This window comes from Aptenodytes patagonicus, chromosome 1, assembly GCF_965638725.1.
Source record: "Aptenodytes patagonicus chromosome 1, bAptPat1.pri.cur, whole genome shotgun sequence".
In the NCBI taxonomy this organism is placed as follows: Eukaryota; Metazoa; Chordata; class Aves; order Sphenisciformes; family Spheniscidae; genus Aptenodytes; species Aptenodytes patagonicus.
Window position 1 is genome coordinate 206211091 of NC_134949.1, and position 27540 is coordinate 206238630.

At 38.6% G+C, this 27540-nt stretch overlaps 1 protein-coding gene across 6 annotated transcripts in view; it reads right to left on the minus strand.

Moving 5' to 3' along the window:
* Positions 1-1039: 1039 nt before the first annotated feature.
* SGCG (sarcoglycan gamma) overlaps positions 1040-27540 on the minus strand; it is a 161413-nt gene continuing 134912 nt past the window's right edge. For all 6 annotated transcript variants that reach the window (XM_076328099.1, XM_076328098.1, XM_076328102.1 and 3 more), the window contains 3 exons: positions 24116-24188; positions 3972-4095; positions 1040-2381 (listed from right to left, as the gene is read on the minus strand). In XM_076328099.1, coding sequence (XP_076184214.1) covers positions 2208-2381; positions 3972-4095; positions 24116-24188 — 371 coding nt within the window. In that variant the 3' untranslated portion in view covers positions 1040-2207. The remainder of the gene's footprint in view (positions 2382-3971; positions 4096-24115; positions 24189-27540) is intronic.

Consider the following 27540-nt stretch of genomic DNA (forward strand, 5'->3'; position numbering starts at 1 on the left):
ATTACAGCCCTCCAGGTTACTTGTAGCAGCAGTTTTTAGGTATCTATCTGGCACATGCAATGAAATTTGCTGTCCTTTATTTTAATAGTCATACTTTCTATCCAATGAATAAGCTAAGTCTGCTCATAATTTGGTTTCCAAACCTTGCACATGGAGCTGGAACCACCTAAACTGACTTTAAAGGAATGCTGAAGACGGGTTTCTGTTAAAGCCTGCCTCATCTGAGGGCTTAGTTGTAGAGAGAGATATAGTTGAGAGACACTGAGAGATATAGTTGAGAGAGATAGTTGTAGAGTAGAGAGATATATTCTCTTTAGGGCCAACAGCCTTGGACTCCTGAAGGTAGATGTCTAAGCCCAGGAAAAGGGAATTTCAGAAATGGAAGCTGTGTGGCTTCCTACTTCTCCCTTAGGCAGTATGTTAGCAATTGGAGCGCTCTCCAAATAACATGGGAGACCTTAATTCACTTGCCTCCTTTGCCTGAAGCTCAGCTTAAGCACGTCTCCTGCTTTTCCTATTGAAGCTCTTCTAGTTTGCATTAATTGCTGAGGGCTCCACCCTGCTAATGAAGGGCAATTTCAGTATTGTACATCAGACTCGTTGGATAAATTACAAAGGCAGCCCTTGAAGCAGGGGCTAACCAGGGCTTTACCACAATAACAGCGGATACTGTTAACTGGGGGCTCTTTCTCAGCTCAGTCTTTTGTGGGTATGTGGGATCATAACTGAGTGTGGGGTTTCTTCGCTTGTCCACCACAGCTGAAGTAGCAAGTTTAAAAAACGGCATAGTCTTGCTCATTGTTTTGTTCTGATTCTCCTGCTTTAAGGGTGATGATTCTTTTCACTAAAGGATGGACATTCTGTCGTTTAATAATGATTATGGATTAAAAGCTTTCTGTAAATAGACACCAAGGCACTATGTGATAGCAGCTCCTACCTGGGTAATAATATCATCAAATATATACAAAACAGCATCAAAGGAGTGAAAAACCCGTAAGGTTTAAACAACAGACTATTAAATACAAATCCTGCTACCCAGAGGTGTGCAAACGATTTATTTGTGTTCAGTGCAACACTGTACAGGGGAATGGGTCTGCAGTGGTGTTTCTCGACAAGGTTAATAAATGGTTTGTCAACTCTGGTGAGCATTTACTTTGTATCCAAAGTCCTAATGTAAAAGTAATAAAGAGTAGTTTTACTCTCTCCGTTTGTGATGGAGTCCCACTCTGACAGGACCAGAAGTATCAGTCAACAGCTGCAGATGGAAATGAAATAGTCCTCTTAATTGAATTCTGTGGGCTGCAAAAAAGGATTTTTTTCCCACCGCCCAAACAGTTCCTTGTGTCAGACAATCTGGAACCACATTAAGGATTTTTTTCTTTTTACTAGTCCAGCTGGCAGAGCAAATTGCTTTGTTGAATTAGCATGTCCGAAAATATAAAAAGGTTTAAATGAGTACAATGGTACAGGCAGTACAACAAACTATTGCTATTAGAAAATATACTAACATATTTCTCTGTTGTATAGTGAACAGATTTGAGACACAGGGAGGTGTAAATGACTCTTGGAGCTTTTTGTATTAGTTATTTTTATATGAATCTCAGTAATAAGCAAATCAGCATATATGTTGTCAAATTAAAATAGAAAGCTATTAGCAAATTAACAACTTTTACACAGAACTTATACAAATACCACATTTTTCATATCTTGTGTTATTGCAAGAACAAAATTGCATAGACCATTTGCTGGCACTTTCTGAATTCCCCAAATAATGCTTTGTCTTAGCAAATAGTTCAAGTAGTTCCCTCAATTTAATTTCACCCACTAATGCAATTAAGTGTTTACATGTTGTGAGAGAAAAAAAACCACGGAGCTCAAAAATATTAACAATGACATAATCATCTGACTGAATAATAGTTCAGCAAGGAAACATATTCCTTTTATTTTTTTTATGCTCTCTGTAAGGCTGTTTTCAAAGTGTTATTGACAGAACATAAAATTTGATTCAAGTTATTCTTCTGAAGTTGAAATGTCATTTGTGCTCTTCTTCCCCTTTCACTCTGTAGCCCAGAATTGTAGCTACAGATTTGTTTCCTAAACTGAAGTACTTTGTTTTTAAAATTCTGAAAATTCTGCTTTCAGTAATGCCTTTTAGCAATAATATAAAACTCAGACTAGCAAGGGAGTGTGTGGCCTTTTCTGGTGCCTCACTGGCAGACACGGCTGTATTCTTGGCAAGTGGAGCCCACGCCGGCCACTGACAAGTAGAGCTTTCCATCTGGACACACACAGATTTCGTAAAGCCCCTGAGAAATACTGGATCCACCCCTTGTACCCTCAGGCAATTTGGGCAGTCGCACAGTTTCAGCATCGAGCAAAAGCTGCATGGGAGAAAGCAGGACAAATGGGCTCGTTAGAGGTAATAATGCAATAGCATGCCATAAACCAACTTGACTTTGTCTCAGCAGTGGTTTAATAATAGCTTTCTAACCAGACTTGTTATATACAAAGGTGCTCTGAGGCCTAGGCTCTTGGCAGACACTGGAACACGGGAGAGGGATAAGCTGGCGCCCATCCTTTTCCTTAGCAGAGACCTCATGAAGTTCAACAAGGCCAAGTGCAAGGTCCTGCACCTGGGTCGGGGCAATCCCAAACATGGATACAGGCTGGGGGATGAAGGGATTGAGAGCAGCTCTGCGGAAAAGGACTTGGGGGTACTGGTGGATGAAAAGCTGGACATGAGCCAGCAATGTGCGCTCGCAGCCCAGAAGGCCAACCGTATCCTGGGCTGCATCAAAAGAAGCGTGGCCAGCAGGTCGAGGGAGGGGATTCTGCCCCTCTCCTCTGCTCTGGTGAGACCCCACCTGGAGTACTGCCTTCAGATCTGGGGCCCCCAATGTAAGACATGGACCTGCTTGAGTGAGTCCAGAGGAGGGCCACAAAGATGATCACGGGGCTGGAGCGCCTCCCCTATGAGGACAGGCTGAGAGAGTTGGGGTTGTTCAGCCTGGAGGAGAGAAGGCTCCGGGGAGACCTTATAGCAGCCTTCCAGTACCTAAAGGGGGCCTACAAGAAAGCTGGAGAGGGACTTTTTGCAAGGGCATGCAGTGATAGGACAAGGGTTAATGACTTTAACCTGAAAGAGGGTAGATTTAGATTAGATATTAGGAAGAAATTCTTTACTGTGAGGGTGGTGAGACACTGGAACAGGTTGCCCAGAGAAGCTGTGATGCCCCCTCCCTGGAAGTGTTCAAGGCCAGGTTGGATGGGGCTTTGAGCAACCTGGTCTAGTGAAAGGTGTCCCTGCCTATGGCAGGGCGGTTGGAACTAGATGATCCTTAAGGTCCCTTCCAACAGAAACCATTCTATGATTCTATGATAAGAGACTGGGCCCCTGCCTACACTGAATAGCAGGGCATGGGCGCTGCTGCCGCCGCTGGACCCAGGTCTGTCCTGGCCTGAGTGCTGAAGCCTCGCAGCCGTGCCAGCTGGTTAAGGATGGACATACAGGTTGGTCTGGAGTTCCTCTGTGGAAGAACTGTCACTGTACAGCCTTGCAGCCGGGATAAATAGGCTGCTGCATGTCGCATGCTGTTGCTGACGGGGCAGCTCTTAATGATGTCTGCAGAGCTTCACTCCTTAATTTATCAATTCTGGGGCAGAGTGTCTACCTCTGGGCCAAGGACCCCACTGGGGTGCCTGGGGATCACTGTGCTAGTGGGAGCTGAGCGCTATCAGAGTTTTATTGGAAAGTATTTCTCTAAGCTAATACAACATTATGTCAATTGGTAGTATTATTTAATCTGACCCATAAATAAAAGTCGTCCTATTGGCACCATTAATTTTAATATCCTGTCTACTAAAATCTGAGGAATTAAATTAACAGAACTTGAAAAAAGTCTTGAAGTTATTAGTTATATTCAGACAGTAAGATTAACCATAGTTAAGGAAACAGAAGGGCTTGTACTCACCACACCGTCGCTGCTGTGTAGTTTGATATCCATCTGGGAAAGAGCTTCAATATTCCCAGCTTGCGCGTTGATATTAATTCCTCGTGGTGCATCCATGCTCAAAGATCGGGTCGGTGATTCCAGCCTGAAAGCAGGAGCAGGAAATCTGACAGTAGCACATTCTCACATGTTCCTTTATTTTTGAAAAATAAGTAAACCTTGAACAAGCACTTGAAGGATCTTGCCTGAAGTCATATAAAAGATGCAGCTTCTTTTTTCTGCAGGCAGACTTGAAAAAGGAGGTAGCTATTTAAAAACACCAAAGTATCCCAAATGAAAAATATAGATGAATTCATAATATAAATGCAAGGTATTATTTCAGAGATAACTTCAGATTATTTCAGTATAATGGTAATTTATTCTTTAAAACTGAAACCCATTTTTACATTCTTTAGTTTGAATTTATTTTCATTTTTGACATAATAAGATATTGAAATTAATACAATTAGTGCAGTCTGGAAGTTTTTTAATCAACAAGCGTTTTGACATTGCTATCAGTTGGACCAAGATTTCACTCAGGGTGCGTGTGTGTTTAACTAGATGGCATCTGAAACTTAACAATAACTTTGTCTGAAATAAAAATTATGCAATATAACAGAAAGTTGCAAACCCTACAGTGCCACAAGATGGCAGGAAGGTACCGTATTAGCTGAATAATCACCTCAGCGGGTCAGCTGTGCAGGATTAATGATTTTTATTTTCCAGAGAGATAAGGCTTTGTTTCTTCAGAACTTTGGTATCATTTCCACGATAAGTAGCGGGGATAGAAGTACTAATTAAAAATCAGGAGAAGGAAAGAAAAAGCCCAAGCTCAGCAACAAGCTAGTGATTACATTGCTTCTTTTGACCATTACCTAGAACTGCTTTGTCTGGAGGCACTGGGAACACTGCAGGATCAGAGTTGATACCTACCGAGTTTTGTTCCTGGATATTGGCTAACCCTTCCTGATGAAACCAGCCTGAATTTTACACTGTCAGCCAACATTAAACAGGAGAATATTAAGGCTAGAGAAAATGAATCAACCGGTGGTCCCAGTTTACTTTACATCTATGTTACCTTCCCTATTCTGTACGTTCCCTGGACACATATAAAATCATGTGGGCTTCATCCATTATGCAGAACTCAGACACGCGTCCCCGTTCCCAGTTCTGCGTGTGCTCACCCACTGCGTCTTCTGGAAACGTAGGGGGTGTGTGGGGGTGTGTGCATGCATATGCGCACGGACTCGCAGCAGATGCTGTGTTGGCTCCATGCGTGCTCAACAGCCACCGATCTGGATGAGTGGAGGACTGTGCCCCAGGAGGTCCTTTGCTAGGTGTGTGTCAGATAGTGAGTCTAGATGCTGACTGCCAATCACATGCTAAAGGAATGAAACAATTCAACACACAGTCTTGATGTAGCTGTCTGATGTGTTTCATTTACTCAGACTGCTTGAGTTCTTCCTTTTTTTGCAGTTAGTTCATTAAAACTAGAATTTAAAAGCAGTCAGTTTGTGCTTGTGAGGAACTTCAGTTGTATCTTAGAGTTCTGAAGAAGCTAAATCCCGTTGATATCTTAAAACCTAAACCCATGATACATGAGCGCAGTCAAGCACAGTCACTGAAACTTCATTTTTTATCCCCAAATCTGAAAATAACTCAGGCAATATGGGCTTATCGCTGCTGGCCAGAGGTAACAGGAGATTCTGTCTTCTTTGATCTTCAAAGGTGCCTTCCAACCCAAACCATGCTATGACTCTATGTTTCTATGATCTGCCTCTCCCCGACATCTCCTGGGTTAGTCACCTTCAATTAGTTTAAACTCCAGATTGGTAATTTAAATTCCTAACAATGGATAACTGCATCATGGTTTCACATTAGGACCATATCCATAAAATAGTTTGATGCCTTATCCCATGACTCTGAGATGGCACAAACTTCTGTCATGATCATGCTGAGTACAAGGGCACGAGTATGAGTCTGTTCTGCATCAGCCATCTAACATAGTATTAGTAATCTTTATTAAGCAGTGTTTGTGATTTAACAACTTTTCTATGACTTTTTGGTTTAGATCCTTAGATTTACACTTTTATGAAATTGGAAATAATTTTTTTGCTGTGATTTACATGGGAGATCTGCTTCATGGGACTATTTTCCAATGCATATTTGTATGCATTATATAATGAAAAATTAATCAAAGTTTGTATTTTTAATATTTAATGTTTAATATATTTTCTTAACTCAGTGTCAAGGTAGTTGAATACAACCGTTGCCTTTGTTTTAACAAAAAGCTATAAACATTGAAATAGCTCATGTTTTTCTGTAAAGTATTTCATCTATGTAAGTAATCTATACATAGGCATAATTTTTTATTTTTAAGCTGTATTGAATATTACAAGAAGGCAGACTGGGACAGATTTTTGAAGAGCATATCAGACCTGGAGTTTGAAAAGCAATCAAACACCGGAGAAATATTTCTTACTTTCTACCAAAATTAATGCTGGCAAGAAGCCTACAGACTTCGGAAGCATTTACAGATTTATGATATGACCTACATATAATTTAAATTACATGGTAGAATCACATTTGCTATTATTAACCACAGTCCTAAATTTCTGCTGTTTATACAGGTCCTATTTCTATAACTGAGGGTAGATTTACCTAATTAAGTCATTGGAGCTTCCTGGCAATAGAAAATGCAGTGAAGCTTAAGCAGTGATTTTAAAGCCTTCTGGAACTATTATGTGTGAGATTTTAGCAAAGGCAACATTCAGTAACACTAATGATATATTTCTTCATACAGCATTCAAAGGTTCAGTGCCTCAAGTCCAGATGTAATAAAAGGGAAACAGGCACCTAGTGTAGAAATGACATGACTGAGTTGAACCTTGACTTCGAATGTCCCTTCTCAGTCCCCACTTTGTCCTGAAGACATGTGACTTCCTCAGCCCCTTAGACATTGACCTTAAAGTCACCTAAAGTTCTTCAGTGGTCCTGGCCCTGAGGCACTCCCAGTTTTTCACTGGTGGCAGGTTTGAACTTCTCCTCTATGTTTAAGGGTCTGGAGACCACAGAACTGCCCTAGCAGAAGAGCTGACTGACGGAGATACTTGCATGAACTCAGGGCGTCTCAGAAAGATATGAGCACTGCATTTATTAACACTGGTGGTGTTTTAAATTGACATTGATAAAGCAAAATGTGCTCTTTTTTTTTTTATTTATATCAGTGAACAGATGATGGGAGGAAGTTGCTCTGCACTGTGAATGATTTGGTCAGTCACGCAGAAGATGATACACGACTGTGTGCAGATAATGGCTGATAAGACAGTTTCAAGATCTATTCCCTGGGCAATAAAAGGAGGAAGAGAGTAAGCTGAGCTGAGCAAATGTTGATGTTCATCCCTCAAAAGCCTTGGCAAAACAAGAATTCAATTTGCTTGCAAATGCTGGAGGGTGCATGGACAGAGGACAGAAGCTGATTGTCTTAGAGTTTTTGGTCCCTTTTTAGCGTTTGTTTGAATTCAGGCAGTAGAATGATGAGGGAATATATTGTTACTGGTCACTTCATCTTTTTTAAAAATTACAAGCATATAAATTACATTTAACAGAATGGAGTGAGGATCTTTATCGTCCAGAGAAATTAATCTATGTAATGTGCTGTCCTAAATGAGACATCTGTCACAGCCGGTATCTCATTTGGAAGATGGATTCCGTACTTATGAGTAGCTTCTAGGTACGGTGGTAGCTATGCCAGGGGTTTATTAGCAAGTGGTGTGGTGCAAGAGGAATTGATCAGGATGGCACAACATTTGATGCCAAGGACCTGACACCCCCATTATATGTGTTCTGAGAAGTACTCTGGACTAGCTGTTGCCCGACCCTGAAGACTGGATGCCCAGAAAGGTTGGAGCATGTTAGGCATTCTCCAGGAGAGCACAGCTTTCAGGTTAATTTAATCCAAATGTAATCCTGTTCATGTGCCCCAAACAGGTCCACAATTAGAACCAAGGTTTGGGGAGCCCAGGCAGTTGGGAGATTTCCCTCAAAAGCACGTTCCTAATTTTAAATTAAAACACTCACGTAGACATATCCATGGAATGTGAAGCAATGGAAACCACACCTAGGCCCACTTGCGGAGTAGGTATTTTGCCTTGCTCTTCTTCACCCTGATCCCTGCAGCCACCTGGAGGTTTGTTGGCAAAGTGCAGGGAAACTGCACTGTCTTGGCTAAAGAAGGACAGGGAAGGGGTGGGGGGGTAAGTGCTAATATTTCATAGCTCTGTTATCTGCTGGATATTGGCTCTCCAGCAGTCCATTGCAACTAAAGCAGCTGATTACAAGGAAGATAATATTTTTATTACGGTCTTCTTCCTTGTTGGAAAGATAGTTCCAGAAGTCGACTATACTGTCTTGGCAGGCTGCCAAGGAAATTTGGTGCTGAGTTGTGCAGAATAATTTAGGAAGGACTGTGTGAAAGTCTTCTGAGGGAATCTGGACAGCATCCAGGCTCTGCATCTGAAACCATCCCAACAGCCTACAGGCTTGGAGATTCCCACCCTTTCCTATGAGCATGTTGCTAACTTGTGGAGATACCAGATCACCAGAACTTGCTCAGTTGGCTGTGTTTAGGGAGGATGTGAGAGGAGTGACAACCTGCTGCGGTTATGGTAAAGCAGCAGCTGAGTTGAACCCTGACTTTGAATGTCCCTTCTCAGCCAGTGCATGCTGCAGGAATATTGATCTCTTCCTTCATCCTGTTCTGGCAGGAGATGGAAGCATACCTTGCTGATCTTACAAGTACCACAATGCATTAGAAAGCTGGTTTTAGTACTGCAGAAAGAGTACCACAGTCTTCTGGAGCCCAAGTTTCCTACCGCAATGTGGGATTACTTGGCTCTTAGAGCAGGACAGAGGAACCAGCTTGCTCTTGTGAGTTTGGGGAATAATTTATTCCTTCCTACTGGCCACTTTTTGTCCTTTCCTTCTTATGAGTCAGCATCTCTCCTGAATTCAATGGGGACGGAATTCCTGGGTATGACTTTAGATAAAAGTTCCCCAAATGTATGCATTCCTCCCAGCACCTACCTGAGGAAGACCAGGCTTACTGTAAGTGGACTGGACAGGTAGGTGGACACTGCCTCTTCCCCCCCCACCTTGCTTTTTGGTTAAAATAGCCTGATCAATTTTACCATACAGAGAACATTTTATGAAAGGTAAACCTGGCACTAAAGTGTTAAATGTATGGTAAAGAATTTAGCAGTGTATAATGTATTAAGTATTTGAGTTAAATATGTTCTTGTATCAGTAAAAGAGAAACACCTATGTATTTTAGCCCTGACTTAGCTTTAATTAAAAAAAAGGGCCCTTGTACACAGAAGAAAATAAAATGTCAGATATACTGGACTTGATTTATTTTACTTTACATCAGATTATTTCACAGCAGTATATTTGTTTAGATCATTAATAAGATATTGGTCTGGTGTTCACCTATATGGTGGGTTTTTTTTTGTGAAGCCCTTTTAAACACTGAAAGAACACAAGGTGGGTCCAGGCAGAACCTAAATGCTAGCTAGTTCATAATGCCTTTTAAAGTTTTTCACAAAGCTTTCTGGTATTGATTTTTATGAGAGTTCATAAAATATACTAATCCATCACTTCCACTTTTCTAATATGCTCAATCTTCCTCCCATAGTGCTTTAGTATAATTAAAATAAAAAGATCCATGCAAAAGGGCCAAATAAATATCTATATTAAGGTTTGATTTAAGAAGAAAGTCATATGAGGGGGCAGAAGACAGTGAAAAGATCTCACGCCCCTTTCTTTCTGCCATTTAGTCTTCATAGGACTGAAGATGCTGCTTCACACTTGTTCCTAGGCATTGATATGGGAGCATGCATGGGAAATACAGTATTAGAGAAAACATTGAAGAATATGAAGAAAAAAGAGGAGATATAGAAAATGTAACTCAGAAGAGCTGGAACAATGGTACTTTCTCCACTGGTGTGTATTTGCATATTGTTCTTGTTTCCCTTGAACTTTCATGAAGATGCTAAAATCAAACCTGATAAGGATGTCTCCCACTCTTCCGAGTACATGGCTGTTTGACCCACCTCTCAGTAAGCAATCTCTATCACTTCTCAGAGTTAGAAAACATTTTACAAAAATGAAGTGCTTTGACTAAACTGTTCCAAGGCCAAATAAAGCCATCACAGTGAGTTCAGTAAGGTTGCCAGTTATGGCACTGAAGATCTGATCCTGCAAGCCTGCATTCCTGTGAAAGTAAGCACTGTGCAACTTGCCTGTGCACGTGTACTTCCAAGACTAGGCTCATCTTTTTCTGAGATTATAAATACATATAACTTTTCAATCCTACTTTATTTCTTTGAGAGAAACAAGAAGAGTTAGGAGAGCAATGGCTACAGGTCTTACTACCATCTATAAAGACGCAGAACTGAGGTTACACAGGGGACAGGCTGTGAGAATGGGGCATAGAGCATCAGATGCTGTCGGCACATAACCAAAACAGCTTTTTCACATTGTTAAGTAAGGAAGAAACCCTCATATGCCTCTGGTGTGCAGAAAGGAGTCTTGCCATGAATGCCTGCCCTTGAGTTCAAGTCTGACTTTGGAAAGGTGAAAGGGGAACAGAAATTAAATTAGGCAGTGATTGGAGGTCAGGGAGCAGAGGAAGAATAGAAAAGGTAAGAAATGAAGGAAAAAAAAACATGAGGAAAAAAGGGAGAAAAGTAGAATCTTTAACCTGTCAAGGAACTAATGTCTTGAAAGTCAAAAAGCAACCTAAGAGGATTCTGTGGGCTTAATTGGCCTTGGTTCTCTGTAAGTGGCTGCTTTCAGCTCTGCTCTTTGAATGCATGTTAACCTTTAAAAGGCAATAGGAGTATATTGGCTTTTTGATTAGTCTGAAAGCAGTCTAATTCACTGGCAATGCAGCTAGACATTGTAAGAAGTAAATCATAGCCAGAGCATGCACTAGTTACGCAGGAAAAAGAGATTGTCAGCATTTATTTATGCTCCAATATATGGAATTTCAAACCATATTCTCTCTTTATGAGGAAGCTGGATTCCTGTTGACACGAGCTGAGCAAAACTAAACTGGAGTTGTAGAGGTGGATAGTGAGCAGCAGGCACACACTAATGTTGGCTGCCAATTCCCACCCATATTCACTTATCTCCCAGCAGCTTGCTGTTTTGAGGTCAGGCAAGGGGGGAGGGTGATCAGGATGTAGCAAGAAGAATATGATAACCCAAAGCTATGGATCTTGGTGTTCTGCCTTGTGGCTTTTGGTTGTTTGCCAGCAGGTCCAAAGGCAAAGAAGGACAAAACAGCAGGACTGAGATCTCAGTCTTGGTATATGCCTCATTTCTGTTTTGTTTTGTAAAATTATTTTCTTTGGAATGGCTCCTAAAATTACACCTTCTTGCAAACAGGAAAGATAAGTTTCACAGCATGTTCCAACAACCATGTATATCTTAAGGACATGGAAGTGTTAGTATTCAACAGTAAACTCTGATAGTTCTTACTGAATGTTAAAAAACAGAAAATACTAATGACTCATTAAATCTTCCCTGATCACTTTCTGCACAGTAATGGAAACATAGCAGTTACTTAGTCAAGCCTTGGCACAAAATTCTGATTTGACATAACTACTGTAAATCTCTCAAATGCTGACTGATTTTTCTTTCTAAAATATTCCATTTTGCATCACACATATTGAATTTCTTCATTGAAAGGTGGAATAATTGCTTCCTACCTGGATGATGCTGTCTTCCATATTTCTTCCATTCACTTTGATACTCTAAGTCTGAGCTTCACTGAGTTAAACTAAAGGTACTATAATGAAAAAAATTTGACTGAAAATCAGCATCCATTTTCCCCGTCAAGTCCATTAGTTGGTCAATGGTTATATAACATCACCCCAATTTTTGTAGTTTAGTTCAGAGAAACCATTTTCCAAGGGTTATTGCTCCTGGGAGTTGCCTGCATTAGGACACATATTCTGTTTCAGTAAGACTAATGTCAATATCTACAGCTCCCTTACACTGAATCCCAAGTTAATCTATTATTTATGCCACAATAAAATGTTATATGCAAACCAGCACATTTTTAATGAATCAAAATTAAATAACCATTACTTAAAATGAAAAAAAGAACTTTTCTGCAGTTTTTTCCAAGTGGATCTGGCTATTTCCTTGAAGACAAATTTACAGGAAAACTTATAGTAGCACAAGATACAGCTTAATACTAGAACTGTAATTTCAACTTAAGTATGCCAAGGCTAATACCTCTCCAAAATAAAGTTACTGTGCCAGTAATAAAAAAGATCACCAGCATCTTGTGAAAATACAGAAAAGTTGTCTGGTAATATCAGAAGAACATAAATAGGGTACAACTGAATTCAGAGAAACATACTATGAGGGTGTCTGTTTAGAGGCAAGTGTACATACATAGGAACTGCATTACAGAAAAATTATTTGGCTGGAATGAAGCAGTTGTACATAAAGCGCCTCATTTTTCTAGTAATTCTGAGCTTTTTTTTTAAATCTGCAGTGGCACTATGTTGCAATTTAGAGACTATAAAATAATGGAGGAGTTTGTTGTAATTGGATTTTAAAAGTCACTTTTTTCTTGACTCTCTTCTGCTTATTGCTTAAATGCATTAATGAAAATGTCATTTTGGAAGGTCTATCATTTTGTCTCCAATCACTTGGGAAAGTCTCAAAATGTGCTGGGCTTTGCTGGCAGTTTGTAACATCTGACCTCTAAAAAATAGACACAAATGCACATTGTAATGCACTGAAACATCCCAAATACTTCAATAACAGTGGAGCTACTCTGAAATAATTACACAAGGATGTAGTAGGTTCTGCTTTTTCTGGTAGCCTTCTTTCTTGGGACAATAATGTTCTTGACATTTACATACATACATATACTGACAGTCCTAATGTGTGAAGCGCTAGCAGTTGTTACAAAAGGGCTACTAATAGCAGCACAGGACTTTTTTATGGGGTGTATAATATTGCTGCAGGATTCTTTCTTTTGAAAAAATAAATCCTTCTGGAAAACAGAAATAAGATTAAGTAAATTATTTTTGTCTGATATCAACAAGGTGTAAAGTGTTAATAACGTATGGTTACTGAGCTTAAAAAATAAACTCTCAAATCTGTAATGGATTCTGTATGATCAAGGAAATACCTTTTAAAAAGCTGCTGTTACTTTTATAGCTAGATTTTCTGGAGGGCACAAAGTTTATTAGATACCCCTCCCAGATGTCTGTGTTGGTAAGGGCTAGGAGCACTTCATTACTTGACCACTTCAGGGTTGATTTCTCAACACTGGAGGGGAAAAAAAGACCGTTGGACCACTTTCATATTTCCCTTTCTGCCAACTCTCAGGAAGGAGCTGTCATCATACATGACACAGCTGGGCTTATTGTGCTCGGCTGGAATGAAGGGGAGCCACAGTGAAATGACAAAATCCCATTGATACCAATGAAGTCAGTATTTCATGAAAAGCCACTTGGTGGTGGAATGGAGAAACCAAGAAGTCAGATCACAAATACTCACTAGGTTCAACTAAGCATAGCTCACCTGTAGGGAATGCGTTTTCTAAAGCTAAAACAATCTTTTAATGACCTTATAGAATCTTGAGCCGCTGCAGTAATGGATTCTTAGACTCCTTGTGTGTTTCACGTTAGACAGTCATTGGATAGAAATAAAATCATAATTAATCAGATTCTATGGATAAATTCATTTGTCCATAGATAAATTTATCCATTTATCCATGTATCTGTATTTAAATTATTTTATCCATGGACTTATTACAATCTTATAACTTAAAGAACTTGGATATGGAGTCAAGTCTGTTACTTGCTCTACTGCTGAATCAGGGTGCCTAAATTTTAAGTATTGCAACATCAGAGCTGAAGGACCCAAGAAACCAAACTCGATTGTGTTCCTCTAATGACTTCTTTGTTAAGAACTCCATGAAAGAAAAGCACAAACAATATAAGGCTTTTATCCTCTCTTATGCTTCAGGCTGTGGGCAATCTGATGATCCAAGATTAGAAGAAAAGAGAGATTGTGGTGTTTTCCTGATACAAATTTGCCGACTTGCAAGCTTTAAGAAAGAAGTTCAGAAAATCAGAACAATCCTCAGAACAAGAATTGCTGGAGTCAGTGGAGCAGCTGTAGAAGATAATAAATACACATGTAAATACAAGCATCGGAGGCTGACACACAATTATTAAGATTAGTGTAAAAAAGAAGTCTGAATTTGATGCAGAAGATATGCAGAAGGTTTTGAAGAAAGAAGAGATTCAGAAAATTGATAGCACTGAAAACATTAAGAGTGTATTTTGAAATTCTCAAAGCCTTTAGTGAGTATAAGAAAACTACGGATTTTTACCAACTTAGAAAGAAAAGACACTTCTTTTAGGTAAATATGATAGTGTCATGACTTTCCTGAAAAGATAAAGTTCTAGCATGGCCAGGGCCTCCAAGCTAATTATTAGCTTGGAAGGACTCATGCCTGATATCAAACAAGAGCCAGTAATTGGCGGCATTTGCTAGTCCTAGTTACAAGGTTATATAAACTATGATTAACAATTTAGATGAATTTATGGAATATAGGGTTACAAGTGGAAAAGCTTTACTCTGGGATTTGAACATTTCCCAGCACAGTGCGTGGCCTTGTTTCTCATGATGAATTTTCATTTCTTCAGAGCTTAACCAAACATGGCATAGTCATAAGTGCATGATTCCTCTAAACAAATGTAGTTGCCTATAGTAAGGAGTATAGGTGATCCCCCATGCACCCTTCAAAATGAATAGAGAGAAATGGGCACAGCTAGGGCATAATTAATCTGATCTATTTTAGATGTCTCTGTTAGGATAAAATGTAACATGCCCTAACAGTACCTGTTGCCTTCCACCAACACGTGATGAGATCTGATGTAGACAGCTACACTCTAAATGAGTTGAGAGCAATTCCACCTGAACTATCTGCTCGAGCAGTTGTAAATCCCTGGGGCCATGCTTCAGGTATATTAGTCTCTCTGAAAATGCATCTGTGTGGGTGGTTTGTGGGAGGATCCCTTCCCACTTCAGTGAATGAATGGATGAATGAATGGATGAATGAATGGATGAATGAGTGTTTCTGCTTGCAGAGAGAGGGCAGTTCTAAATCTGGATGAGCATCTGAGATGCATCTGCTTATTCTGGGCGCACACAGAGGTCCTCTAGGTTTGAACTCTGTTGTATGAATGCAGCCTGAATATGTAAGGCCTGAATGGCAACCAGAAGTGTGTGCTGAATTATCAGCTGAATCGCACACACGAACAATGAAGAAACCATTTAGGATCAGCCAAAGTGTTAGGCAGATACAGATGAGAGGGTTTTTGTTTGTTTTTGTTTTTTAACCCTACTCTATATGTATAGGAAGTGTGGTTGATTTTTTAATAAATAAGTCTACTGGGGTTTTTTTTTAGCTTATCTTGTCTTATGCTAAAAATGATCAAGGCTAAAGGGCAGATCCCTGAGGCACTCCAGTCCTTTTGGGTGGCATTCTTAAATATTGGGAGTATTTGCTGTTCTTGAAGATGTCAGCTGGTATGTTCTTCAGCATATTTTCCTTTCCTTTAATTTAAATAAAAAAATTCTCATCATATTTTTATTTCTTGAAATAGTCTGTGTTCCAAATTTGTTCCATATTTATGTTCTAAATCTGAAATGAATGGCAACAGATGATTCCAGTAAAGCTCAGTTATGAGATTCTGGATTCAAGGGAATTGTTCAGCATAAGCACAGCAGGCACCAACACTGCTTATGGCTTAGGGGTGATCTTTGTGCACAAGCACATTTACAAAGCCAGATTTGAATAACAGATGTTTCCAGTTCCCAAGGTTTTGGTTAACAGAACTTATTTTACGTAAGCAATATAAAAGAAACGTTCAAAGTTCTAGGACAAATGCACTTACATTTTCTCTTAAAAAGAGAATAAAACAGTGCTTAGTTTTAACGGTACTTTGAAAAGACTATAAAAGCAATTTAAAACAACATTTATAACCTATTCAAAAACATAACAGATATGATTATTATAGTGTAGTTATTTGTTTACTAGTTCTCCATCCATCTTAAATATTGAGGTGTTTTTGCCTGTTTATCCACTGTCACTCAATACAGAGTTGTTGAAGGAATGAAGACTAAAGATCAGAACTGAGATATGATTAAAATAGAAGATTCTCTCAAGACTGACAGTTGTGATAAAGAGTGGTAAGCAGAGCTAATTCTAAAGAGATCTCTGTCATGACCTCAATTTTATGATGTGCTGACTCTCCAGGTAATTAAAAATGGCCAAAGCCCCATGATTGAATCTGGCACATCACAGATGTTTCCAGCATGGCTATCTTTTTCACATGACTTTAATTACATTATAAAAAAACTTATTGTATTATAAAATGTTACTTTCATATACTAACACTTTTTGCATCACTGTTGTAAAAATCTGGTTAGTATTTTCATTATGAGTCTTTATTTTCATAAAATTATCTTCCAGGTTGAAATTTGCCATGCCTTTCTTTTATATACCTCAAGCAAATTTTTCTTTAATATGCAGAAGCATAGAAAGATTTCAAGTAACCGGAATTCTTCAGTACGTGCTGTTCATAGTGTCAACCTGTTCTGCATGAAAAGAAACACTCAAGTGAAGAGGTCTTTGCTGACAAGCAGGTCATACCCTTCCCCTCTTGTGATTCATTAGTACAGTGGCTGAATGTGCCACAATCTCATCAGTTTCCACACAACTGAAGTACCACAACTGCACACACAGGCAGCGGGAGATGGGAGAGAGTGTGAGTAGTGACTGTGCACACGTACAATGTATCTTGGAAGAATTAGTGTTATTAGGAAATGCTTCCCTTTCTTCTTCCAGTGTTTGCCACACGCACATCCTTATGGTGGGTGACTCCTGTTTCATGCCTCCCCCCCAGCTCCTGTGATATATGTGCAGACAGGTATGTAGGTGAAAGATAACGCAAAGGATGCTCTACCCAGCTCAACATTATGTCTTAGACCAGTGACAGCACAATCATAGACTTACAAATGAGCTCCAGGTGATCATCTGCAAGGTGTCTATAACTGCGACAATCATTAATGAAATTTTCACGGTAGCTTGCGCTCTGGTTGATTATGCTGTAATCACTGATGACAAGTTCACTTTAGCAATCTCACCGAGCAGTCTGACATTGTCAGGAACGCAGCTCAACAGTGTAGGTGTAGAAATCATTACACCTTTGCACTACTGACATAAGCAGCTATGGAAAACAGGTAAATGGCTTCGTCCTGTACAAGCGGCAGAAACAACTCCTATTGATTTTAATGTGTTAAGTGACATCTCTGAAAAACTGAGGCTTTAGGAAAAACATCAGCCACCTGACTGGCTTAAGGGAAAGTCAGTGATGACAGTGGGCAGAAACCTGGCATGTGTTCTCAGGGAGATCTTACCTGGCAAAAAGGCCACTAGCATCAGTGCATGGATTTCCTCTCCTCCTGTTACCGAGGTATCTCTCTCTCACTCACTGGTTTCAGAGGCCAGCAGTCCTTTGAAACAGGCTACGGGTTGTAGGTGCTCAGGAGAGCAGCTCTGACTGCCAACACATCTGATTGCCAACAGAGGCTTACTAGGAGACCTGAGGCTCTGTTCCCACCGGTCACCAAACGTCCCTCCTACTTCAGGAGGGAAACGTCTTCTGTGACAGCAGGACACAGTGCCTCTGCAGACTCAGAGTTACAGAAAGGAGGATGATCTAATCAGCAGAGGTAAGTCTATCTCCTAAGGTCATATGGTCCATACATACAATGATATATAAGCCCTGCAGCTGAAGCACTGTAGTTTGTAAACTAAATTGCCATGAACAAGATTTTGCAAGAACATGGGTGTGCACAAATAGCTAATAACGTAAGACAAAGAAAACAGATTGTACTTGGAAAATTCTTTTTACTTTAAGATTAATATTTTCAAGAAAAACCCCTGCTTAAAAGAAGACTAGATGTAAAGTAGTACCCAAGCCTTTGCTAATAAGGTATTTTTAAATATCTGAATATTCAGAAATGTTTCTGAAAAGTTGATAAACATGATGTCCTCTACCATCTGATCCCTTTAGACTATGCCTTTTCATAGATTTGAGTACATCAGATGAATGGAAAGAAATTCCTTAAGCTTCCAAAAGTAGTATTTGATGGTGTTCTTAACCTGAATGCAGTAAAGTATATGAATGCAAATTTATATCTAGCAAATTAATGCCAGGGCTCATAAAATTACATTGCAGTAGAAATATCTCACTAGTCAGGGAGCAGAGATGCTTTACAAATACTGACTCATAACTGTAGGCTTACTTTTCCATTACATAATTCATTCTCTTCTGACTGACTGGGCTTTTGATTTGCATAATGAATGCAAATAAAAATCACTGTACTTCAATTAGTCAGATGGTATTTTTAGGCAATTAGCATGTAAGCATTAGTATTACAAACATGATTAAGCAATGATTTAGCAAATGTTTTTACCCCGCTTGGCTTCTATACATCTCTTTCTAGATTTCCTTCATAATTCTTATTTGTACGCCCGTAAAACCCCACAACTTCAGTTTCCAGCCTTTCTCTGTCTTATTATACAGTTTACCCTAGCAAATCTATACTTTGAGTGCAAAAGGAAATCATATTATGAATGGGGAATGGAAAGGATAAAAGTAAAGCCTTCATAAAGAGTCAGAGAGAAGTAGAAGCCATAAGAAAAGTGGAGCTATTGGATACCACAGAACAGAAGTCAAAATTAAAGGGGACATATTTATTCTGAATATATAGATAGGGAGGTCTACTGGCAACCCATCAGTACAGTAATTTACCCTAACCAAATACCTAGAAGGCATATAATTCTGCCCTCAAACTATCAATATTCTGTAACATGCAAGTCACAAATTAATAAATATATATTTTGATGCTTTTCAGTGTTGGACATAGGTATTTCATTAAAATTTGAAGCAATGCTTCTTAAATGATATATTTAAAGTTTTGGTCAATGCCAATATTATACATTTGTTTAAAATACATCTGTTTCCCTGGGAAATACTGAAATATTTTCAGAATATACCCATAAGCTGTTAAATAATATGTTAAATGATAACATTATATATCTATTTATAATCATAGCCTGACAAATGTTGCCTGTCTGGAACAGTGACATCATTCCTGCTAGAGTGCTTTTCAAATGCAAGAAGGGTGGAATGATGTAGGGCACTTTTGAACTTGGATGTAAACCCTCAGTTGAAGAACTGGCAAAATACCACAAACTGACTGTACTAAAAGTGATTTCCCATGGGATTTGTGCTCAGAAGGCACAGCTGCTGGCTGTCGGACATCCATTTATGGCAAATACAAGAGCAAAGCTAGTACTAACCTATGAGCATTGTATTCATTATGCCTAGTATACAGTCAGTTAATAAATGGAAAGATGTCACTTTTGTAAGCACATTTCCATTAGTTTGGGAAATAGGAGTGCTCAGTTCAGAAACATTGTTTTGAGAATTACACAGCTTTGCTGATCCACTGTTTTCCCTTAGAAAATGGCAAGATGTGTAGATCACAAGAAGTGAACAGTATCAAAATGATAAAACTACGTATGAGTTACGTTATTCAAGGATATGAAATATAGGAGGAATAGAATAATATGCTAAATAATATTCTAAAGTGCTATAAATTATCAGAAAAATATGTTATCCTCAGACTGGAAAAATGTCTAAACTGAGACACTAGTTTTTCACAAAGATTATTATTTGATAACTGGGGATAAAAGGATATGTGTGCTGGCATGAAACTCCAGATAATATCAGAAGAGGCTACTTCCAGTACCTAACATGGAACCTGGGGAGAAGCTGGCTTTTAGGGAATTGCTAAAAATGTCTCTGTCTACAGCAGCTAGTTCCATTAGTTGCCGTTATACATTTCCCACCTACATTTTGGGTCACAAGTTACGTGTCTGAACATGGGCTTTTGTCATGTTTAAATTTTGTCATGTTTAAATTCCTTCTTTTGGAAAGCAAGGTACCTGGTTTCCATTAGAATTTTGCTGTGATCTGGTTAGAGGTGGCAGCTAAAGTCCATGGAAGTCCCCAGGAGACCTGATTGAGGCAAGTTCTCAACATGCCAAATACACACCAAAGCACAAGGGCTGAGGCCACTTTCATGGAAAACCACGGAAGAGGTAACACTTTCCATCTTTTTATAATATTCTAAATAATATACAAAATATATATTATAATATATATATAATGTTATATTACATATAATACAATCCTATTGATTTTGCTATTCAGCAAGGAATTATGAAGCATCGGTTCAATTCCCTCTTCATCTTGAGTGGAATGAAACCTGTATCTGTTATCTTTGTTTACCAGACTACAAAACAGCTTGGCGGGAGTAAAGAGCTGGATTATGGCCATTCCTGGGTTGAATGTCAGTCTTTGCACAACCAAGTAATCCAGCAAGAAACAAAACAAATAAAGAGGAGATAACCTAGTGGTCAGGACATTCAGCTGGTTCTTCTTCCAGGATTACTTTTTAAATTGTAACTGCAAACCCCTGGTCTCCTCTTGTTCTTGGCTGAATGCCCTAAACACAAGACTAACTTGTGCTTCCTCTTGCTTGCTCTCTTGTGGTCCCATGACCATACAGAAGAACAGGTTCAGCCAAAGGAAAGGAGTTATGTCCCAATAGATAGGCGCTTGCTGTCAAAGAAGCACTCCTGCACCTGGAAGCTGTGTAGGCACTTGACTATACCATGCAACTGAATTGCAGAGAGAAGTGGGAGTCCAGACATATTTCTGTTCTCACTAATTACAATTAGCTAATTTTAACCAAGTACCTCCTCAGTGGTGTTTGTCTGGGAAGGATATTTCCTGGATATTTCTAAATCTTCTCGCTGACTGTAACCATGCCATTGAGATGTTTGTTGGACACTCCTTACACGTGAGACCCTGTTTTTAGGTCTCCACTACATCCTGAAGTCTTAACAAATTTTGTAAATGGAAACTAGGTATCTTATCTTATGTAGAGCTAAGAACTCCAGGAAAGGAATTCAAAAGTAGGCAATGTTATTTTAAACCTAGGAATGCTTCAATTTTGAAATGCAGATTTTGTTATTATAATTCTTCCTACTAGTTGGAAGTAAGCGCAAGCACATCTCTTTTTCTTTACGGGTGAGTCATGAATTCAATCTATTATATGTTTCCTTCAAATTACGGGATGAAAAGACAGTTACTGACCACAGTATAATTGCATTGCTCTGTCTCCATTACTTAGCTATAAAAAGATATGTTCTAACACACTTATCTCTGTTTTCCATAAAAGCGGTCTATCTTGAAATTCGGCATTTGGACAGGAATGTGTAATTCAGAAGGCCATTTGTGTCAGCTTTGTGAAACTGCCCTAAATCTGAATGACAGAATGAATGTGGCCTCCATTCGTATGACACAAGCTGAAAAGTTATGAGCATTAACAGCTTTCCAGTCAGCTCCTTGAAACATGCAACTACATTTGAAGTGGATGGGTTTTCTTGGAGCGGTATTCCCTATATTTAATGCTGCATACCATGGCACTTTATATCACATTCACCCAGCATATCACATTCACATGGCACAGCACAACCACTGAAGGAAAAATAGAGGAAAAATAGCAGAAGATTAATGGATGATGAAAGTGTGGAGATAAGGCTTGAGGTGAACAAATAGGTTATATTACCTATAACTCGATACTCACTACCTTAATCTGGAAAGGAAGCATATTCAAATTTAAAATAGAAAAGTAATACTTATAATTGCATTTTAAATTTCCACATTGAAGTGCTTTTCAGTAGGTAGCTTCCTATATTTAACAGTGTGGAACGAAACAGAATATTTATAAAGCATTATAAAATTGCCATGCATTGGTAAACTTGTCTGAGCCCCTTCACAACAGAATGCATGAATTTTGTTTACACTGATGTTTAAGGTTACCCTTGAAAATAACCTTTTTCCAGCATGAGCCGTGTAAATTGCTCTTCTCTGTCTACATCTTAACTTAGCATCTGCACTGCAGACAAATGCGTTCGCTTCTCGATCCTCCCCAGAAGCCCTCCATGGAATCACTGCCATCTCTGCTTTCAGACTTGACACTGATTATGGGTGGTAAAGACACACACACACACACACACACAAAAATCAAAGGAATGAGGCATTTTGAACTGCTCTGGGTAGGCTTCAGGTCTTCAGGACCAGCCAGGACATGAGTGAGTGCTGTATTCATTGCACAGCTTCATGCCCTGATATTCAGCATTTTTCTTAGGGTTAAGCTAACTCAGTTTCTAGCACAGCTGTTTAGCAGCTCTGGATTTATGTCAGATATTAATGTCAGTCGCAAGTGTCAGTGTTGATGTGGCCATGTAGGTACTTCCTTGATATTATAATAATTATTAGCATAACTTCTGTAAATTCTGGAAGAATCTGTACTTCCCACTATTTTAAGTTAATTGAAGACAGAACTGAACGGGATTTTAACTATTACACTCGAGCTCTGCTAACACATAGCAACATTCTAGATCAAAACATGTGCTTATAGTTGACATGGTAAAAATCATTAGAGATAAGCCATGAGGTAAACTCATCCATGCAGGAGAACTTTACAAACACTTTGAATTAATCTCAATATTTTCCTTCAAATGATATCCTATTTCAAAAACAGATGAAAAATTTATAATAATAATAGTTGTATGTAGTCCGAAACTGTAATTGTTTTTAAATGAAGTCCAGATAAGAACTTAAAATGTATCATAGCATAATGGCTGTAGAATAAAACTATTAGCTTTAAGCCTATTAAAATATTATTAATTGAAGATGCATTTGAAGCAAAGTAACAACCACAGAAAAAAATTTGCAGAGATTCTTGGCTTTGTAATTACAAAATTCAATGTCCTACTTTATCAAAATTGCGATAATCACAGGAAATGACAAATTTACAACATAATGAATCCACTCCCTCCAAAACCAGACAATGTTCACTACGATGCAGAATCCTACATATTGGTCAATTTGATTCAATTGGTAGAATCCAAATTCTACCACAGTAGAAGAAACACGTTTTTGAAAGTGGAGATCAACATGTAAAAACTAATATGTCTTGAGCTCATTCTGTCTTCAAATGCAAGCACAAGCTATCTTACTGTAAGTAAATCTTAAATATCAAGGAGAAAATTAAAAGAAGTATCTTAATAGTCTCCCTCTCATTTGCCATTCTCAATTTGAAAATTCAGTTACCAAGATACAAACAGTGTTCTTGAAAGCTTTAATAATCTTCTGCTACTCTCTAATAGTTATCCCTATTGGAAAAGAAACACTAAGAAGAGAAATTATAACAGAAAGTAGCAGACTGCCAAGGTATGAAAGGACAGAAGTATAATTGTTAAAGAGATCCTCTTTCATTTCAAATCTTTCTTTGAACTGGCTTATAAAATGAAACATAACATGTTCATGAACAGAACATAAATTGGGATACTCAAAATTACATAGAATAATGCACAAAGAAATGCTATCCCAGAGTTAAGGAGCCCCGAAACATACAAGATACTTTATAATTATTTTCTCATCCCCAAACTGCTCTTTAGTTATACAGAGTTTTGCACATTTCTTATTAGTCTGTTTCCTCAGATTGATACTAGTTTCTAAAAAACTTGACTAATTATAGGTCGATGACCTACTGCAGACAAGCAATTTCTATTGTAGAAAAAGTCATACTTCAGTGTTTAAAAATTGAAAAATCGAAGTTTACACAAAAACTTTCCACAGTATTTGATGTGACTTTAAATATTCACCATCAGCAATAAATCACTCATAATAAATTTCAAAAATTTCAGAGCAATGTATAATTTTCCTTCAAAACAATAATTTGTCACATAAAATAGGAAAAAAAGTTATTAGTAGTTCTGTAAATGCTGTTGAAAATCCCTTGCTCAGAAAAATGTGAATGTCTACAGTAAACAATGTTTACTTACTAGATTTATGTTTTTATGTATAAATTCTTACCTAAGCTGTTTAAAAGCTTCTGCCTTCACAAGTGGTGTTTCTACAGAGTGTTCAAAAAGTGCTCCTTCAGGCCCTGAAAAAAAAAAAGAAAAATACTATATTGTAAAAGTTCAAATGTAAAAAAAATAGCAACAGTGATTTATATGGCCACTTTGATATCAGAAATTAAGATACGAAACCATATATTAACAATTGAGACAATTAAAATATAGATACAGTCCTACTATTACAGTATCGATTGGAACAACACAATACACAGGTAATGTAAAAGTACAGGTGTAAATTCCTAGAATGAAATCTAAGAAGACTGAAGACAGAGGAATTTTAAACTACTTGGGACAACAAAATAAGTGAATAAGATTTTTACAATGTAATTTCTATTAGAGTTAATAGAGATAATTAAAATCCCACAAAACCTTTGCAAATATTACAGACTTAAATAATCATATTTATTTTAGACTATCCTATACATAGCACAAATTCTGGCATGTAGCTTCATCAAAGATTTCCCCCTATTTTTAGGCAGACTTGCTGAATATAAAATGGTATTTATGCATGTAAAATGGTAATGACTATGGGATCAGATAGTTTACCTCTTGAATGAAAGTAGTTTCATCCCAATGGAGAAGAAACAGTGATTACCTCTGTGTGGTGGTACGTGCATAGGTGGTGGTACATGCATAGGTGGGGCAAAGCAAGTCATCGGTACAAAAGGATTATTTGCGTTGTGCTGCTGCAGGCAAATACATCTTAAAGCCTGGACATCCAGAACCCAGATGAAGTTCATGGCTGCAGGTTCTTGAACTGTTCATAAGATCCTTCCTGTAAAGGGGCTACTATGTAGCCTCATCACCTTAATATCCGTACCCTCCTGAAAATCAGAGTCCATGGCTTTGATGTCACAAATCATTATTTTAATTTTTCTTTGTAGCCCACCTACTTTTAACCTTGCTCTTTCTTCTTTGCATCTAGTGTTTTCACTCTTGCAATGTACTCTTTCTTTGTGGTTCTAAGTTATTTGTGCAAGAAATGCTATGATAATAAAGAAAGTAATTTTCAAGACTGGAATTCATAGCACAGAGTGCAGCATGCAATGGATGCTGGTCCTCTGAGAATTTATAGTGTGAAATAGAAGCAAGACTGAATGCTTAGAGGATAAATCCAAATAAGGACTTACAACAATTTTAGGTCCTGGACATTTAACTTATTTAGGAGTTCAGGTTGGCTATAACAGCACAACAGTCAATTTTCAACCTAGGTCCAAGGTGCTGAGGTTCAAGAGAGCAACTCAGATTGTAAAAAAAATCATGGTCAGACAGTTAATGAAGTGCCTAAATATTGCATATTTCCACACAATAACACCCTCCAGTTCCCCTCCAAACATAGCTGCTGGCAGAAGAGAAGGAGGTAGCAGTATCTAAGTCTTGCAGAATAATGTGATGATGATTAGAGTATCTGGCTAGAAGGCAGGAAACTCAGTTTGCAAGCCCTCTTCATCAGTGTGAATATTGACTTGATAAATGCATCTGCTGCACTGAACCAGGCAGCAGACCAGGTAAATTGTTGGTGTAACGTTTCTCCCTCCTTCAGAGCCTCCTTGTTCAGTGTGTGCAGAGCTGCTTTACAGAGGGGCCTCATCCCTCTGCATGCAGGCCTCATGTAAGTGCCCTACTCCGCATCCTTCTATTTTCAGCACTAAAGATATGCCCTACCAAAAGAACTTGTCCAAAACTGCAAGCTCCAAACTGTCCCCACAATAGGCAGGTACCCAACCTCACCAGGAGCCTCCCTGTTAGACCCGAAAGTTCTCCAAGCACCTCCATTTCTGTTCTCCCGAGGACTAGCATCATTGCAGTATCACCACATCAGTGACCATCTCCTGCCGAAGCTTCACTAGGATCAGGGAACTAGCTGAAGTAGTACAAAAGCCCCCCAGCTTGAGCCATCTCCTTGCGATGGCTCAAAAAAGCAGCTCAACACCGCCAGCTGCAGCAAGGGTGGAGTCTCACCTTCTGTTCATTGGCTTTGTGAAGGCACTCATCCAAAACTGGGGAGGCCTTAGGTTGAGTAATCTTCTCCAGCTTAGAGGATTCACGTATCTAAGCACTTTTCGGGTACATATGTAGCAAGGCAATGTATTTTAATAGCTAGGATATTACTCAACATGGCTTTTCTGGCTGCTCTTTGAATTAAAACAGAATGCAGTTACCCTCAGGAAGGAATTCTGGGCTCTATAAAGCCCTAAGTCAGGGCTTTGGACTCCATCTAGAGAAAGAAACTCTTAAGAACCCTCTTGAGCTGCAGGCTGGTGAATATGCACGCATGCATGTGCATGCTTATTTAAATATTAATATTATCACAGTTAACATATTAAATGCAAATGTATGTGCAAACAATGTTTTTTTCTGTCTTCTGTCTGGAAGACCTGATGAGATTGGGATGAAAAAGTGAAAGTACATGTAGAATCAGGCAGAGGGAAGGAAAGACAAGGGGAAATGGATGATTAGAAAGTATGGTGTAGATGGTATAGATGTAGTAGTAGATGGTATTAGATGTGGTATAAAGGGAAAAGGATAATAAAAATTAGTGGGGGCAACCACAGAGAACATGGTAAAAGGAAAAAAAGTGAAATCAAGAGATACCATTAAAAATGAATACAATGCCAAGCCAACTGATAGGTAGACTATCACTTCACGAGGGCTGGGGGAAAGTTCTCAGGATGTCCTAAGAAAGCATGAAACGTGCCGCTTTTTGAGAAGAGCTCTAGCTGAAATCATGATTCCTTAGAATGAAATCTCCTTAGCTTGGATGGAAGTGCACAAAATATAAGAATTACCATACTGAATCACTTCACCACTTCAAGGAAGCATGGATTTCTAAGCTTCTATTTAAATTTTATTTAGCTGTTGATATCCTCATCATCAATTTAAATAGATGAGTCTTTCTGGAATCTGCTAACTGGCATGAATATAACACTGGAAAATATAAAATTCATTAATTCAGACAGGACTTTAACCCTTCTTCATTAGCATTAAGATTATTTTGCAAGATAAAACCTAATGGCTGGCTGGACATAGTTAATTATTCTCCTTTCTTGTATTTGTGCTGGTGGGTGTTACAAGATGGCAACCTTACACGTTGGAGATGATGAAAAAAAACCCCCAAGGAATTAAATAAGTTTGTCAGAAAATGCTGATTTGGTGCAACTAAGATATTTTGCAAGGATACGCTGATCTGTCAAAACTTCTGACTTTGTTTACTTCCCAGCTAGAGGTGGCAATGAATTCAAGTTTTTCTTTGAGAAGAGACTGCCTCAAATGTGATTCTTCTGACACTGCGGTCCTTTGAGAATATAACATGATCCCTCACTGTCCTTCATTCCACTATGTCCTACCTGACAATTCTTCACAAAGCAAGCATTTCAC